This window comes from Rhinatrema bivittatum, chromosome 10 (genome assembly GCF_901001135.1).
Source record: "Rhinatrema bivittatum chromosome 10, aRhiBiv1.1, whole genome shotgun sequence".
Lineage (NCBI taxonomy): Eukaryota > Metazoa > Chordata > Amphibia > Gymnophiona > Rhinatrematidae > Rhinatrema > Rhinatrema bivittatum.
The window spans coordinates 60721161-60740411 of record NC_042624.1 but is presented as its reverse complement, the minus strand read 5'-3'; the positions used below and the strand labels follow the sequence as shown (position 1 = coordinate 60740411).

The 19251-nt window shown below is 42.2% G+C and overlaps 1 protein-coding gene across 5 annotated transcripts in view; it reads right to left on the bottom strand.

Annotated features, from left to right (window-relative positions):
* The window catches only part of CEP350 (centrosomal protein 350), a 358722-nt gene that overhangs the window by 178430 nt on the left and 161041 nt on the right, over positions 1–19251 (bottom strand). For 4 of the 5 annotated variants that reach the window (XM_029617504.1, XM_029617506.1, XM_029617505.1 and 1 more), the window contains exons 18-19: positions 16643–16753; positions 12820–12960 (exon numbers count right to left, since the gene is read on the bottom strand). In XM_029617504.1, the coding sequence (XP_029473364.1) occupies positions 12820–12960; positions 16643–16753 (252 nt within the window). The remainder of the gene's footprint in view (positions 1–12819; positions 12961–16642; positions 16754–19251) is intronic. The other variant, XM_029617508.1, reaches the window with a different exon arrangement.

Here is a 19251-nt window from a genome sequence, read left to right as displayed (position 1 = left end):
GAGAGGGAGTTCTCCCTCGTGACGTCATCTCCCTGGGACATAAAGAGAGGCTCGCAGCAGCACACCGTTGCCAGCGCGCCAAAGCCGTGCACCAAAGGGATGCACCCCTTATCACGTTTTTTTGCAGTTTGATACTAGTAAGTTTCATTGATTTCTTCTAATAATGGGCAAGAAGAGGAAAGGTTCTGTTAGGATTTTCCCCTCTGTGCCTTCTCAACCTCTCCTCATGTCTCAGCCTACTTTGGAAACATTTCAATTTACTAGCCAGTTAACTTCGGTTTGACCTCCCTTAGTCACGATGGACCTAACCCACCAAGGATTAGGACATAGGGGCAGTCCAAGATGACTGTTTCTATTGTCCAGAGAGGGGCATCCTTTCAAGGTTTACCAGGCTCCTCTACTCCTTCTAGCCATCTTGATATGCCAGCCCCTATAACGCTGGATGACTTGTGGGTGGCCATTACCAAGATGGAAGCCACATTATCGTTTAGAATAGACTCTATGCTGAACTCTGTTGATAATATGTCTGTTACTATCAATGATCATTCTCTTAAGTTACAGGATCATACAGATAAAATGGAGAGTTTAGGGAATAAGATCTCTGCAATTTCGGAGCAGTGTAATATAATGAGCGATAACAACTTTGCTTAGAAGATTGGAAAATTTATAAGACGTAATTTACGATTTTTGAATTTTCCTAGCTGTTCTATTGTATCTCCTATGGAAATGCTAGTGAGATTCTTTCAGGAACCCCTAGGCCTTTCCAGGAAATCTTTCCCTACTATTGTTAAAGCTTATTATTTATTTTCTCCTTCTCAGTTAATGGAGGAAATCCTGAAGGATGAATCCTTCGATCTAACTGGATTCTTAGAAAACTCAGATTTTGTTATTGCAGATAGAGCTACTCTTTTAGTGGAATTTCTAAAAGAATCTGATAAACAACTCATAATGAAACTTTTTTTAATTTTTAAAAAAAACGTTTTTTGGTCATAAGGTTTCAGTTTTCTGTGATGTTACTCGAGATATTTAACTACGCCGTAAGGCATGTCTATCTAGAAACACATTATGTTCTTAAATACCGTAGCAATAGGTATTTCATGATGTAGGTCAGCTGGATAATTTCCTGAGTAATAAGGAGTTTTCCAATATCAGTAGTGGTAATAGCCATGTAACAACTTAGGCCCTTAATAATAATAGTAAGGCTTATTGTGATTTAACTATTCTGCTGTTTGTCTCTCCCAATTTGTGGTTTAAATTGGATCCTTTTGTATCAATATACCTAAGCAAGTACTTGTTTTTTTCTATATTTGTGACTAAAGGATTCTTTTTTCTGTACTGATACTTGGATGATATGATTAAAATTAATAAAGAAATAATTTAAAAAAAGAAAAAAAAAAGAAGAAGAATGACTTGCAATGCATTTAATCCATAGTCAAGCCAAAACACTCAGAAACCAAAAGGATTCAACTCACTCAGCTGCTCGGAAATGTTGCAGCATCGGATGCATTAATTCCAACCTTTGCATATCAAACTACATCTTTGAGGATTCAAAAATTTGATTGGCATGATTTGGCTTGACAAAATTAATTCTACAGTAGAAGTCCTCTTAGATAAGTGTTAAAATTTCATAGCAGTAGTTAAGGCTTTTGTTCAAGATATATATTTTTACTTGCAAAAAAACTTCTCAAAAAAATTGTCCCCTTGGTTTGGGGTAAGGATATTTATGACCAATGATTATAGACATGACTCCTAGTTGAGACATTAGATATTCAAATCTATGAATGCAGCCCACTGGTACATTTATGAAGTCATACAAACTTTACAATAAATGTTTTCTCAGTATGTTACCTCATGTGTACAACTGGAGTAGAATCTTTTTCTCTTTGGTATTACTGTATTTTACTCTTTGGGTTCTCTATATAATACTCATATTAATTAAATCATCACAGGGGAAAAAAAACAGTGGTTGTGCTGGACTGAATGGTGGGCCAAAGTGCAGTTGTAATGTCTTTCGGCACACCTTATGCATTTAATCACCAGAGAGCCTGACCATAGCACTGTAGACTAAACAAGAAAGTGCCTGTTTATCTGTGCAACTGCCACAGGTAGAAGCAGTATCTAAAAACATCTAAAGGAGAAAGATATTTTATTCATTTTAAATGTTTATATCTGGGAGGAAATGATGTCACAATCCTAGATGGCCACCTAAGCAGTGAGCTCCTGGCACCTTCACAATCAATCTCCATCTATTGGAATCTTCCTCATATTGGGTGAGGGAAAATACTTGTTTTGATTGTTGGAAGCCCAGATGATGCTGGCATGAAAAAAAAATTGATTTAAAACAGTGTGTTTGCCGCTACCATAATCCTTGAAAAGAAAGGCCCAATGGGGTAGAGATTAACAGCAATGGCGCAGAGGAGGTAGGCCACAGGAGTATCAAGATAAAATCAGTGGATGTACAGCCATGCTGCCCAGAAACGCTGACATGAGCTGACTTTCAAAATTTGTTTTCTGACTTACGTACAGATATGGGGATAATTAATGGAGATTCTGGCCATGATTGCTGAATTTTAAAAAGTTTATAGAGTTGGGCACACGAGTCGAGAAGATGGACGAGTGCCTTGATATAAATGATGCAACTTTGCAGCAACAACAGTCATTGGTTATGGAATTGAAAGCTGACAATTTAGATCTAAGAGACTGTATAGAGGACTTAGAAAATAATTCGAGAAGGAGGAATATTTGAATATGAGGTGTGCCAGAGGGAGGGAATTTCCAAGACTGCACTCAGATGGCTACTAGTGTTTTAATGCTGATTTTGGGCCCAGATGAGGAAGCAGAGAAAGTGCCCAAAATTAAGTTTGATAATGTGCATAGAGCCCTAAACCTAGAGGCAATACCCCAGGGAACATTGTCATTTGCTTCCACAAGTATACTCTCAACGAGAAAGTACTATATTCAGTGGAAAGGCCATAAATTGGAACTGTTTCAAGACATTTCCCCAACAACAATTAAACGGAAAAGAGAATTCAAGGACAATTTACTTGTTCTATGCAGGGAACAAATCAAATATAGATGGCTGTTTCATTTGGAGTGAACTTCACAATAAGTGGTGTGACATTAGGAGTTAAAACAGTAAAGGAAATGGAAGAAATTTTACAAGCCATAGGGAAATTGTCACAGTCGATCTCTAAAAGTGGTCCTGTTTCACCCGCAAATTCTAAAGACGGTCCAACGAAACGGCAAAGGCTCCAGTATGGTGGTAGGCAATTGTACAGACAGTCAGAGGCATCATCCTCCTTGAAAGAAGCTGTTGCCTGATGGGGGAGAAAAGAACCTTGCTCACTTTGTGTTTTTGAGTATTTTCTTGACATGAGGAAGAAAGAGGTCTTGGAAAACTAACATAGAATATTGATTTTGTATGTGCCTCTAATGTAGGCAAGCAAATGTTCATGTATTAGTTGGGTTATAACAAAGATGGAGAGTTTTAAGCAAATGCTGTTATAGTCATTGTTTTTGAAGGTGTTGGGGGTGGTAGGGGGGTGGTAGGGGGAGGGGGACATCTGGAGGTGGTGACATCATTCCTCGGGCTGGAGCTTATGGTGTTAGAGAGTAGAAATGGGCGAGCTAGGGAGGGGAGTAGAGGGGAAAGAGGGAAAGGATAGGAGGGCTTAATGATCATGGTCTTTGGATCATTTGTCATTTTTTGATATGGTTAATGTTCCTTAAGAATGTTTATCAGTGGGATTTTTGGCAGAAGTGTTTGGTTGAATCTTGGGATGGAGTAATTCAGTGAAAGACAGTCTAGTCTTATCTATAGTTACTTAACCTATGACGATGCCCATACTTAAAATAGCATCTTTGAACATAAAAAAGTGTTAAATATGCCACAGAATGTTAAGATTACTTACCTGGTAATCTCCTTTTCCTTAGTGTATGCAGATGGACTCAAAACAAATGGGTATAGTGTGCTCATGCTAGCAGTTGGAGACGGATCTGACGTCAGCACGGGTACATATACCCCCACAGAAAGTGAAGTAACTCAGTAATCTTCCTTGCAATCTTCCTTGTTATAGCCATATGTGTACTGACCGATCGATTAATCAACAGGATTACCCTGACCAATTGATGGTAGCTGGAGACCGCCAGTGTTCTCAACCAGAAGGCGTCGACACCCGGCAGGGTGGAAGCCCTATTATAAGCAAAACATGGCTTACCGTGAGTCAGCCAATCCCCATGTATACCGGCAGCGGGCGTCTTAGAAACATGCGCCTATAGCGGGCGTCTTAGAAACAGTGCGCCTATAGCGGGCGTCTTAGAAACAGTGCGCCAATCAACGGGGCGTCTTATAAATGTGCGCCTATCAACGGGGCGTCTTATAAACATGCGCCTATAACGGGCGTCTTAGCAGATGTGTGCGTATACAAGTAGCGTGCGCTAACAACATGCACCTATCGCGTGCGCTAATAACGTGCACCTATCGCGTGCGCTAACAACATGCGCGAACAATGAGCGTTTAGCAAACAAAAAGCGCTTAAATCTGAAACAAGAAGTAGGCAGGCAAGAATGGCAACCTTCCCAGGTGGGCAGCCTCGTAGGCAGGCCCAGTCAGTCCACACTTCCTCGGAGACCAAGTAAAGATGTACGCCTTACCTTGTCTTCGGCGCTTCCCGGCTGCGACCCGGGCGGTCTCCGGCTGTGGGGGGAGAGGGGAATACCTTCACCGCCGCGCTTAAGGAAGGGCACCCACTGCCTCTAGGCCGCGCCCGAACCGTTCGGGGGCCAAGCCGCGCCCGAGCCCTTCTCACTCGGGGGCTGGGTCCCTGCCGCGAACCGCCACCGGACCGAGGCTCCTACCTCCGAGGGACCACGGAAGTCAGCTCTGGAAACTCAACTGGGTGAGTGACCGCCTGGTATCACCACAGGAGTGTGGGGCTCGTCTTCAGTAGATTTCTTCTAAGAATTTAGTCGATAGAATTTGGAAAACACGCTCAGCGAGCGTGGGTAGCTCCAAACTGCTTTGGAGACGGAAATTACTGAATTGCTTCACTTCCTGTGGGGGTATATGTACCCGTGCTGACGTCAGATCCGTCTCCAACTGCTAGCACGAGCACACTATATCCATTTGTTTTGAGTCCATCTGCTACACGCTAGGAAAGCATAAATTACTCATCCAGGAGAATCTTCAGTTGAATGTCGACATCTTTTTCTGGTTGAACAAAGGAATAGATGCCAATAGTCTTGAAAAAAACTTTATTGAAGTGGAGACACAAAGTAGCCCGACTCAGGCCGAGTTTCGCCGTATCAAGACGGCTGCCTCAGGGGCTTGTGTATATTCTCTTCAGTACACAAATAAAACAAATCATATATGGAGGATCATATATACCATTATATGATCAATGAAAGTAATGAATCTTGCAGTCGCATGCACGGATCGATCTCCACTTGTGCGGACAAACATGTTTGTCCGCACAAGTGGAGATCGATCCGTGCATGCGACTGCAAGATTCATTACTTTCATTGATCATATAATGGTATATATGATCCTCCATATATGATTTGTTTTATTTGTGTACTGAAGAGAATATACACAAGCCCCTGAGGCAGCCGTCTTGATACGGCGAAACTCGGCCTGAGTCGGGCTACTTTGTGTCTCCACTTCAATAAAGTTTTTTTCAAGACTATTGGCATCTATTCCTTTGTTCAACCTGACGGCTTTCATAGATCGCCTTCCTTCGTGTTTTTTGTGACATCTTTTTCTGTCAAGAAACACACTTGAAGAAAAGATATGACCATCTATTGATGTCTGAGCAATTCACTCAGCAGTTTTTTGCTGTGGCCAGTGCAGAATATAAATATAGTGAAATGGGAATATTAATGACACAAATGTATATATATATATATATATATAAATACATACACACACATATATATACATACATACACATACATATACATGTCTTTCATGCACTCAAAATATACTTTTAAAGGACCTTCATTTATGGGGCTGAACTCTGTGTAGCTCATAAAGCTTTGCCATGATTAGTATTATATAATCATGTCCTTATTTTTATAAATATGTTTTGAATTATTAATTTAAAAATATAAAAAGCACTTTTACTTATCTTTATAATGTTCCAGTGCTGCCAACACTATCACACGCTGATCTAACGACGCTCTACATTCAAAACATGTAACAGCTGTATACTCGCCGACCTTCATGAAACACACACTTTCATTCCCATGATTGTCAGCAAGTCACAGAAAGTAACAAATTAACAGTTACAATATATTTGGGAATGACAGCTCTCATTCTCTTTGGAACAGCTGTTTGCTGAGATAATTCGCCTGCACATTGTCCACACCTACCACATGAGGGGCTGCCAATGTTGTTAGCTGAAGTTCTGCCCAGGCAAAGAGTTTGTGAACCTCCTGAACCACCAAGCAACTCTTCATTCTGCCCTGCCGATTGATCTAGGCCACCATCGTCGCATTGTCCGAGAACACACATACTGCCCGTCCCTGAATCAGAGGACAAAAGAACATACCGCCCTCCAGATCATCCTTGTTTTCGGATGTTGATTGACCAGGACACCTCCAATGGAGACCACTGCCCTTGGGCTGCAGATCCCTGACATACTGCTCCCCAACTGCTGAGACTGGCACCCAGTCTGGAACTTCCAGATCCACTCCCTTCTCCAAACTGGGCCACTACAACCACCACGAGAGACTGGACCTGGAATCTTCCTGAAGTGGCAACGGAAGCTGAAATTCTGCCAACAACGGATTCCAATGGGAAAGGAGTGCCTTCTGAAAAGGACGCATGTGCGCAAAAGCCCATGGCACCAAATCCAGTGTAAAAGCCATGGACTCTAGCAGCTGTAGATAATCCCAGACCTCGGGGACCGGCAGGTCCCTCAGACGAACCACTTGTGACTAACTTGATCACCATTTCTGGGGTAAGAAACAATCTGCCTAACAGAGTGTCGAATCGTACTCCCAAATAATCCAGTTCCAGTGGCTCTTCTCTAGGTTTATCACCCAGCCCAGGGACCTTAAGTGCTCCGATGCTCGCCAAATGGAACAGTGATGCTCTACCTCCAACTCTGCCCTTATGAGCCAATCATCCAGGTACGGATGGCACTAGTATCCCTTCTCTTCTGAGGGCCGCCGCACTACCACCATCACCTTCGTGAACGTTCTTGCAGTAGCCAGCCTGAAGGGAAGAGCTTGAAACTGAAAATGCTCTCCTAGCACAGTGAAGCGAAGAAACTTCTGATGGTCTGCTCTGTTGGGAATGTGGAGATATGCCTCTGTTAGATCCGCTGTCTGCAATGTTTTCATCCGAAAGCATGGAACGCGCAAGGCCGCATTGACTCTGAGATCTAGAATAGGCTGAAACGAGCCCTCCTTCATGGGAACCATGAAGTACACGGAATACCTTCCTCAACCCTGCTCCTCTTGCGGCACCAGGATGATGGCTTCCAATCGCTGCAGCCGTAGAAGAGTGTCTAGCACCACTGCCCGTGACGGGCGAAGTGCAACTGGACACCACAAAGGCCTCTGGGGGGGTCAAGAAAATTATTATTTTTCTGTAATTAACTGATATTGAGAAAAACAAGTAGCAACAGTAGCACTTTTACTAAAAACTTTCACATATAAGCTCTGAAATACATTAGTATGTTATCAGGATGCAAACAATAAATATTTATACACCCATCAAGCAAAAAAGGGATGGTTGTGTTCTTTAAACCCAAAATCTCTCAAATCCGCGCCCCCCCCCCCCCCCGGGTCATGCTCGGTGAAAAGAAATCAAGTAAGGCAGTGGCCAGATGCAGAATGAATATGGAGAAGACACATGGAGAAGAATACTAGCAAAAGGTACAGGAAACCATAGGCAAAAGCTTAGATAACTAGCAACTCGGAGTTGAAAGCCTGTATATCCTCTCATTTCCCAAAACTCATAGTGAACTTGAGCTTCCACTGTAAGCAGGGATACCATATCCTCTCAAAACTAGCTAGCCTGTCATTTCTTCTAGCTGTTAATTTCCCCATGTAGCAAACTGTCAATTCTAGAAAGTACATCTAGTAAGGAAGGAACCAAGGATTAAAGCACTCAATTGAGACACAGCAAAATACCAGACCAAATTTGGGACCTGGAGTCCCCCTCTAAGTTTATCACGAAAGAGAACAGCCTTAGAAACCCTAGGTGGTCGACGTTTCCAAATAAATCTAAAAAGCTTTCACTGCCATAGTGTCAGAAAAGTCAGGAAAATGCACAGGGAGAGTTTGAAACAGATAGCAGAAATGAAGTAATACATTCATTTAACAATGGCCACCCTGCCCAACCAGGAATAGTTCAGCCTATCCCATCTGTCCAAGTCTTGTTGTATACCAGAAAACAAATGGGGTATAGTTAAGCCCAAATAACTCATCCACGTGGGGCCCTATTTTCACTCCAAAATATTTTATCCAGCTTTTCGCCTCCCGAAAAGGGAGATTAGACTTAATGCATGTGAATTGATCCACTGGGACGGAAACGTTCAATAACTCAGATTTGTCCTTATTCAGTTCACTTTGAAACCCAAGACTCTGCCAAACGATCTCAGTTCCTGCAACAAGGCATTTAGTGAGCTACAGTGAAGGAGGTCATCTGCAAACATAGCTAGCTCACACTGGTGAGTATCCACTAATAGACCCTGAATTTGAGAATGACAATATACCCTTTCTGCCAGGGGGTTCTAAAGATAGAGCAAATAAGGGCAAAAGTGGGCACCCCTGTCTGGTACCTTTTACCTCGAAGGGTGCTGAATAGCCACCATTAATTTTCAAACATGCCCTGAGATTATCGTATAGACACTGAATCCAACCAATAAAGTTGGAGCCTAATTGCATTTTCTCAAGTTCTTTAAACAGGAATGCCAGTGAACCCTGTCAAACGCTTCTCGGCATCTACTGCCAAGAAAGCAGTGAGAACATCCTCCTGCTGCAACCGCCAAATCAATTCTAACACCCTCCACATGTTATCAGATGCTAATCAACCAGGGACAAATCCCAACTGGTCCTCATTTATAAGGAAGGGAGCCACCATCCCCAAGCAGGTTGCCAATACTTTGTTTAATATTGATCTAAAGATTTTGGCCAAAGATATCAGGCAGTAGGACCTGCACAGAGTAGGACCTCTACCTCCTTTAGCTATTATAGTTATTCCAACTAAGTTAAATTCCCACGCGAGCGAACTCAGTGAACGCAAAGCATTAAACATGTCCAGCAAAGGTGGGATCAAAACTGGATGGAAAATTTTATAAAATTTAGCGATGTACCCATCCAGGCCTGATTTCCCCAACTTCAAACCTTGAATAACTTGATAAACCTCTGCATGGGTAAGCTCCCTATTTAGTACTTCCCTAACCTCAGCTGAGAGCAAGGGTAACTCTATACCCTGCAAATAAACCTCAAAAGCACACTTATCCATAGAGGCATCTGCAGCATAAAGCTCCTCATAAAAATGAAGAAATAAACTACATATATCCACTGACTCATACAAAAATGCACTCAAACTATCCTTAATCTTAGTAATAAGGGACTGAGCTGTTCTCTCCTTCAGTCTCTTCGCAAGCAGCCTACCAGCTTTATTACTAAGCTCTAATTGTCTGTTTCAGGAGATCTAGCTGAAATGCAAACCGGGCAAGGTCCAGCACCTGCAACTCTGTCCTTGCAGACTCCAAATCAGCAAAATACTGGGATCCAGAGTACGTTTATGGCTTAAAGATAATTTGGCTATGCATTGCATAATAGATAACCTTTCAGCATTTCTATCTTTCTTGAGTTGTGTAGCCCTCGAGATCCACTTACCCCATACTACCATCTTCAAGCAGTCCCAGATTATACCAGGAGATACCTCACCAGTCCTATTAAGATCTAAATACTCCCTGATGTCATTCATAAGGGAATCTGTGAAGGATTTATCTTCAAACTATTGTTTAATCGCCAGTGATGTCGACCAGCACCCCTGCTATTTAACCTCAGTGCCAGCCATATCAGTGCATGATCAGACCAGGTTATGGTACCCAATTCAGCCTCAGCAGCCATATCAACCAAGGATTTGTCAATTAAGAAGAAATCCATACGTGGATATGACTGGTAAGCATGAGAAAAATATGTTTAATTGCGCTGAGTTGGATTCCATAAGCACCAGCTGTCGACCAGACCACGATCCGATATCAAATTTTTAAGGGCCAGTCTGTGACATTTAGAACTCACGGAGCCAGAACCTGTGTTGTCAAGATAAGGGTACCTGGTAAGATTGAAATCTCTCTATATAATAACATGACCCTCAGCCCACTCTTCCAGTAGTGTAGATAGAAATGCAAGAAAAGAACTCTGATCTACATTCGGACCATACAGGTTGAGAAAAGTATACTGTACATTGTCTAACATAGCTTTAATGATAATATACCAGCCTTCTGTATCCCGCAGGACAGACTTAACATCGATGACTAGGGAACTGGAAAACAATATCCCCACCCCATAATATTTCTTTTTGACTGAAGCAGAAGCTAAATATTGTTGCGGATAGGACTTCTCCCTCAGTAAGCATTCCGTACGTTTAAGTAAGTGAGTTTCCTGACAGAAGATAACATTTACCTTGTGCTCCCGAGCCTCTTGAAATAACAGTTTCCTTTTACCTGGGGAGTTAAGCCTCTTAGTATTAATAGAAATTATTCTTAACCCCACCATGACATATAAGAAAAACTATAAACTGTTCTCCTTTACCAGTAGAAGCATACAGGGCAGTGGCACACCTAATCATGTATAGCCCCCCAAACATGAAGGCTCCATGGCAACCAAGCAGACCCAAAATATAGATCCCCCCTCTTACCCCACCCCCCTTCCCCCAACCCCACCCAAAACAGATCCAACATCATGGATCATCTCAAAGAAATGAAGGCATCGTGGCAATGGGGCACGCCACCTGAACCCTGGCCCACACAGAAAGAAAAATGAGAAGCAAAGAAAAAGAGGAGTCTTTTCCCCCATCAAAAGCTAAGCACATCAACTAAGAACACCACTTGGTATAAAACAGAGGCTATGTAGACCTATTGGAAGTAAACAGCCCATGAAGCAAGAAAACAGGCACATCAAGTCGGTGGGTCCTTAGAGAGAAGCAGTCCTCCAGAATGTAGCTGAAATGCCACCTGTTCCAGGTATGACATTGGATATTTGGGTTATGTGATGTCATGCAGTTGTGTGAGATAAGAAATACTTTGTGTGTACTTCTATTTCAATAGGGAGTTTAAGCAGGGAACTAATTCAATCGCTTTCACTAGATGGAAGAAGGGTTGCATGCGGCTGGAACAATTATGGGAGGGCAAGGGGCTGAAATCCTTCAAATCAATTCAAAGAACATGTTCACTGCCTGACACTGATAAGTTTTATTATTTACAGATTTAGCATTTTATGAAAAGAAAGGAAGTAGAGAAGGAACTACTAAAAAGGAAATCCCTATTCGAAGGATTCTGTGATCATGCTGATAAAATGTCCAGAATGATATCTAAGTTATACACTATTCTTAATGGAGAGTTTAAGGAAAAACCATCTTTTCAAATAATGGAATCTGGGCCAGATATTGGAGGGGAAAACTTGGGATAGTTGCTTTTTATATATGGGAAAGAGCTCAGTTTCAGCACTCCTGATGGAAAATGGTTTAAAAGTCTTACATAGATGATATTTAACCCGAGCAACTATACAAATTGTAGAGGCAATGTGGGGTTACAGGCACGTTCTTACATATTTGGTAGGATTGCCCGGGAGTGATATTATATTGAGATTTGATATTAGATTTAATGTATGAGGTTAGTGAACTAAGATTAACATGATATCCCAGGTTTTTGCTTTTAAAAATACTCCCAAGGAACAAGATCCTGACCAGTTAGCTGTATTACAACAAATCACAGTGGCAGCCAGGTGTGAAATTGCATATAGCTTTAGGAAACCACTGGCATCCTTGAGGGAAAAAGTGTGCAGGCGATTGGATAGAGTACACTTCCTGAACAGCTTTAAAGGATACCCTAAAGAAATCTGAACAGATCTGGCAACCATATGGATAGTGGAGACGGAATAAGAGTCTATCAAATCCCGTGTAGATTACCGAACATTGGATAATGACTTAACCTTCTTTAGTTTATTCTAGATATCTGGCTGGGGAAATTGCAAGGAAGCAAGGAGGGAGAAATGAGGTGAAAAATGGGATTATGTGAACCTTAAGAGAATGGTAACTTAAGTACAGCTTATTGATTGGTTACTCTTTATTGTGGGTTGTAAATATGTTGGAATGCTATGTGCTGTACTTTTAAGATGTTGGTTCAATAAAAATTGACAATTACAAAAAAATAATAAAATGCTTATATCTAAATGTATCTAAAACAAATGGCAAAGCTAAAAACGATACAAAAGAAAGGTGTCAGAAAACTATGGCTTAACCATTCAATTCAACAATTAATACTCTACTGTTCAGATTTACTCAAAAGAATTAAGTGGACCGATTAGGACCGATGATTAAGTATAAAGCTATGAAGGTGATACAACCAATAGAGCTTATTATGATGGTCCTTTAATTTTTTGACTACATCTGAACAGTAAAGTATTTATTGTTGAATTGCAAAGCTAAAAACAATCCAGATATTAGTTGTAACAAAGATTATGGCATATGATGGGAAATAAGAGACAAAGAAAGGTGAGAATACTGGTGTAAATCAATACATTTTGGGGTTTCCTGAAGAAAGGACAACAACCACCTTATTGCTCGAGGGTTCTCACCTCTCGTATTTGGCGAGCTGTGTCAGCAGTCAACCTGGATGCCTCGGCCTGCTGTGCTACTATCTTCGAGGTGGTCTCCTGAAATGTTTCTGCAACATCCTGCCGGGACTGGACCAGTTCCTGCAGTGTCTCTGCATGGGCCTGTGCAAAGGTGGTGGTGCATGGATCTTATTTCAGTACTGTTTATTAAATAGTTAAGCTGACAATTCTTCTTCAAAAATAAAGGAATTTATCTCAAATGACTTTAAATAATCTGTAAAGTGCTCTCTTATTTGGATAACAACAGTCTCATATTTAATTTTATATTACCCCATCCTTCCACTTTGCTCATGGCACATTACAGTAAAACATAAAAGCAGTCAACATAACAAAAGTAGGTGCACAAGCCATAAAATCAAATGAATATCAAACAGTAAATAAAAAGGTTTTTCAAGAAAATCTAAACATAAGGTCAATTGATATGAGCACAGCTTGCAGTAAAGTATTACTCCAATTTGGAATTGCGCAAGAAAAAAACAAAACACAGTATCAGGCCCTAGCTGAGTTAAAGACTTTTGGTAGTGGAATCATCAGATATTTACCCTCTGGTGAGCACAACAAGTGAAATATATGTTCAAACGTTTGTAATCCGCCACATTTCTTGAATGTGCAGTTAATAAATTATGTTACATAAATAAATAAATGGGAACAATTGGTTCAGGAACCGACGAGAGAGGGAGCAATTTTAGATCTAATTCTCAGTGGAGCACAGGACTTGGTGAGAGAGGTAACGATGGTGGGGCCGCTTGGCAATAGTGATCATAATATGATCAAATTTGATTTAATGACTGGAAAAGGAACAGTGTGCAAATCCAAGGCTCTCGTGCTAAACTTTCAAAAGGGAAACTTTGATAAAATGAGAAAAATTGTTAGAAAAAAACTGAAAGGAGCAGCTACAAAAGTAAAAAATGTCCAAGAGGCGTGGTCATTGTTAAAAAATACCATTCTAAAAGCACAGTCCAGATGTATTCCACACATTAAGAAAGGTGGAAAGAAGGCAAAACGATTACCGGCATGGTTAAAAGGGGAGGTGAAAGAAGCTATTTTAGCCAAAAGATCTTCATTCAAAAATTGGAAGAAGGATCCAACAGAAGAAAATAGGATAAAGCATAAACATTGGCAAGTTAAATGTAAGACATTGATAAGACAGGCTAAGAGAGAATTTGAAAAGAAGTTGGCTGTAGAGGCAAAAACTCACAGTAAAAACTTTTTTAAATATATCCGAAGCAGAAAGCCTGTGAGGGAGTCAGTTGGACCATTAGATGATCGAGGGGTTAAAGGGGCACTTAGAGAAGATAAGGCCATCGCGGAAAGATTAAATGATTTCTTTGCTTCGGTGTTTACTGAAGAGGATGTTGGGGAGGTACCCGTAATGGAGAAGGTTTTCATGGGTAATGATTCAGATGGACTGAATCAAATCACGGTGAACCTAGAAGATGTGGTAGGCCTGATTGACAAACTGAAGAGTAGTAAATCACCTGGACCGGATGGTATACACCCCAGAGTTCTGAAGGAACTAAAAAATGAAATTTCAGACCTATTAGTAAAAATTTGTAACTTATCATTAAAATCATCCATTGTACCTGAAGACTGGAGGATAGCAAATGTAACCCCAATATTTAAAAAGGGCTCCAGGGGCGATCCGGGAAACTACAGACCGGTTAGCCTGACTTCAGTGCCAGGAAAAATAGTGGAAAGTGTTCTAAACATCAAAATCACAGAACATATAGAAAGACATGGTTTAATGGAACAAAGTCAGCATGGCTTTACCCAGGGCAAGTCTTGCCTCACAAATCTGCTTCACTTTTTTGAAGGAGTTAATAAACATGTGGATAAAGGTGAACCGGTAGATATAGTATACTTGGATTTTCAGAAGGCGTTTGACAAAGTTCCTCATGAGAGGCTTCTAGGAAAAGTAAAAAGTCATGGGATAGGTGGCGATGTCCTTTCGTGGATTGCAAACTGGCTAAAAGACAGGAAACAGAGAGTAGGATTAAATGTGCAATTTTCTCAGTGGAAGGGAGTGAACAGTGGAGTGCCTCAGGGATCTGTATTGGGACCCTTACTGTTCAATATATTTATAAATGATCTGGAAAGAAATACGACGAGTGAGATAATCAAATTTGCAGATGACACAAAATTGTTCAGAGTAGTTAAATCACAAGCAGATTGTGATAAATTGCAGGAAGACCTTGTGAGACTGGAAAATTGGGCATCCAAATGACAGATGAAATTTAATGTGGATAAGTGCAAGGTGATGCATATAGGGAAAAATAACCCATGCTATAATTACACGATGTTGGGTTCCATATTAGGTGCTACAACCCAAGAAAGAGATCTAGGTGTCATAGTGGATAACACATTGAAATCGTCGGTTCAGTGTGCTGCGGCAGTCAAAAAAGCAAACAGAATGTTGGGAATTATTAGAAAAGGAATGATGAATAAAACGGAAAATGTCATAATGCCTCTGTATCGCTCCATGGTGAGACCGCACCTTGAATACTGTGTACAATTCTGGTCGCCGCATCTCAAAAAAGATATAATTGCGATGGAGAAGGTACAGAGAAGGGCTACCAAAATGATAAGGGGAATGGAACAACTCCCCTATGAGGAAAGACTAAAGAGGTTAGGACTTTTCAGCTTGGAGAAGAGACGACTGAGGGGGGATATGATAGAGGTGTTTAAAATCATGAGAGGTCTAGAACGGGTAGATGTGAATCGGTTATTTACTCTTTCGGATAATAGAAAGACTAGGGGACACTCCATGAAGTTAGCATGGGGCACATTTAAAACTAATCGGAGAAAGTTATTTTTTACTCAACGCACAATTAAACTCTGGAATTTGTTGCCAGAGAATGTGGTTCGTGCAGTTAGTATAGCTGTGTTTAAAAAAGGATTGGATAAGTTCTTGGAGGGGAAGTCCATTACCTGCTATTAAGTTCACTTAGAGAATAGCCACTGCCATTAGCAATGGTTACATGGAATAGACTTAGTTTTTGGGTACTTGCCAGGTTCTTATGGCCTGGATTGGCCACTGTTGGAAACAGGATGCTGGGCTTGATGGACCCTTGGTCTGACCCAGTATGGCATTTTCTTATGTTCTTATGTTCTTAACTACTCAGTCAAAGAGATGGGGCCTGTGTTGTGCTGCGCCTTAATTGCCAAGGTTAAAGTCTTAAATTTATTATGCTCAGCAACAAACAAGTCCTCCCAATTGTGTCTGGACAAGCAGTCAAGCTGTAGCATTTTGAATTAGCTGTGAAAGTCCTGTACTTTCCTGGTACTATATAAGATGATGTACCAATATATGAATGGCTGAGCTAGTTTCATACTGCCTTTAAGCAGCAGTGGTGAGAGTTTTTAAAGCACAACCAATAAACCCTTGAATGTATATTTGTGCTTACATATAATTCTCAACACAAAATAATCTTAATGGAAGTGTCACATATTTAGATTGTACAGTATTTTCAAGGCACCGGTATGAGAGAAGAAAAAGTGTTTTAATGGCAATGAATATTTCCAAATGTGTTACCAATGGTAAGACAGACATTTTTTCCATAAATTGGGTTCATAAGCACACCAGCTCAAGCACTTGTAAATGATCTGAATTGCTTCATTTCTGCTTCTCCAGAATATTCTTGTACCAGACTTAGCTCATATAGAGTTGTCATCCTACTTTGCACACTGTTTTTGTGACAGCTTCTCCCTTTGCTGAAAGTCTTGCTCTAATTGCCAGCTTGCTTTCTTGTTCAGCCTTTTGACAGCTGATTCTGACCCCAATTACCTCAGCTGCTTTCTGCCTGGCATCCTCCAGCTGCCTCCGACTCTCTTGTGCCTCTTGCTCCGCCTTAATTTTTAGCAAAGCCAAGTCCAATTCATGTCGCTGCTGTTGAGCCTGTGAATGGATAGGGGAGAGGGAAAGGGGAGCACTTAATGAATGTTTACTGAAAAACTTTTTTTTTTTAGTTTTTGAAAGCAGAGTTGCTTACCTGTAACAGGTGTTATCAGAGGACAGCAGGATTTTAGTCCTCACACGTGTGACATCATCAGGAGGAGTGGGGTGGAAGGCAGGCTTCATGAGGACTACCATCCTGCTGTTCTCGGAGAACATCTGCTACAGGTAAGCAACTCTGCTTTCTCAGAGGACAAGCAGGATGGTAGTCCTCATGAAACCTGCCTTCCACCCCACAGAGTTGGGTTTCTCTCATCCAGACTGTGAGCAACATAGCCTGGAGGTTGGAATGCCACAATATGCCTTGTTCTTGTGTGATAAGATTTGGGAAAGTCCCCAGACTGAAGGACAACTCCCGTAGGAATGGAAACCGGACCTATCTCAGCCAATGAGGGGCTATGAGCATCATAGTCCCCCTGTCCTCACGAAGCTTCAAGAGTCCTTATCACTAATTGATTCATCGGATATGCATATAGAAGACCCATGCCCCAATGATGGGCAAGGGTATTCAAGGCTGGTTTGCCATCTGAACTGTACAGGGAGCACAACAAAGGCACTTTCCTGTTGCAGGGGGATGTGAACAGATCTACGTCCGGGCTTCCCCATAGGCAAAATATCTGATTCGCTACCCCCTGTTCCAGGGGCTACTCGTAGGGTCTGAAGGCTCGACTCAGCCTGTCCGCTATCAAGTTCTCTGTCCCGGCCAGGTACATGGCTCTGAGCACCATCCCTTGGGACGGGGCAACGTCCAGATCTGGACTGCTTCCTGATACAGAAGAATAGATCCTGTGCCTCCCTGCTTGTTGACATACCACATAGTTTCTTGGTTTTAGGTGTGGATCAGGACAACTTTGTTCGACAGTCAATATCTGAAAGCCCATAGCGCGTACCTGATCGCCTTAAACTCCAGAAGCTTGATTTGACAAGAGCTTTCCTGGGCTGACTGGAGAACCTGAGTGCTGAGTCCGCCTACATGAACTCCTCACCCCAGGGTGGAAGCATGCATGGTTAGGACAATTTTGGTTGAGAGACTTCGAAACAAGATCCCCCATTCCAGATTTGAAAGTACCCGCCATCAGGAAAATGAGTCCCGGAGAAACAGGGTGTCTCGGATGCAATCCTGGAGGCTCTGAGTGGCCTGGCACCACTGGACCCTCAGGGTCCACTGGGCTCTGCGCATGTATAAACATGCCAAAGGCGTGACATGGACGGTTGCAGCCATATGGCCCAATAACCTCAACATGTGCCAGGCTGATAGCTGCTGGCTCTTGATGACCACAATGGTCATCAAGATGACAGCCCTCTGGCGAGGCAGGAAGGCCTTGGCCTGAACTGGGTCAAGCAGGGCTCCTATGAAGTCCAATTGAAGTAACGGGCTAAGATGGGACTTTGAGTAGTCGAGAACGAACCCTAGTGACTCCAACACCTGGATAGTCAAGCTCATGGAACTAACGGCCCTTGCCTGAGACATGCTCTTGACCATCCAGTTGTCCAGATATAGGAAAACATGCGCTCGCTATCTGCAGAGGTGGGCCGCCACCACGGTCAGGCATTTTGTGAAGACCAGTGGGGCTTAAGTGAGCCTGAACAGCAACACCTGGTACTGGAATTGCTGTTTTTCGACAAACTGGAGATACTTCCTGTGACCAGGGAAGATCTCGATATGAACATATGCATCCTTTTTGCAAAAGGGAGATCAAGGTGCCCAGACAAACCATCTTGAACTTTTCTTTTCTTAGAAACTTGTTCAAGGCCCTTAAGTCTAGGACAATATGGAATCCTCCTGTTCTCTTTGGAATCAAAATACCTGGAGTAGAATCTCCACCCTCTTTGCCCTGGCGGTATGGGCTTAACCACTCTGGCCATTAACAGGGAGGAGAGCTCCGCTAGTAGTACCTCCTGATGCACTACCAGCCCCCAAAACAGGTACGGAGGGCAATTTGGCAGGACACCCAATAGGTTCAATTGGTACCCCTGACTGATGATGGACAGAACCCACTGTTCCAAGGTTATCCTAGGCCACTAGTTTGCAAAGAACTGCAGCCTTCCCCCAACCAGTGGGTCCATTGTCCCGGGTAAGGGCAACTGGTGCAGGCACCCTACAACCCAGTCAAAATCCTGTCCCTGGAGTTGACTGGGGTTTTGGGGACTTTCTGCTGCCTAGGACAGCCACAGGAGCCCTGATGGGAGCGAGGGGGCGGAGGATAGCATTTCCTTTGGCGAAAGAAAGACTTCCTTGGTCCTGGTTTTGCCAGCCTCCTAGAAGAGAATGAGAGGTCCATTGTTGGAGGGTTTCATGGTGGTCCTGAAGCTTGGCCACAGCATCATTCACCCTACCTCCGAAAAGATTCTCTCCAATACACAGCATGTCAGCAAGTCATTCCTATTTCTTTGGTCGAAGATCCAAGGCCCACAGCATTGCCATTCTGAAGACACCAATT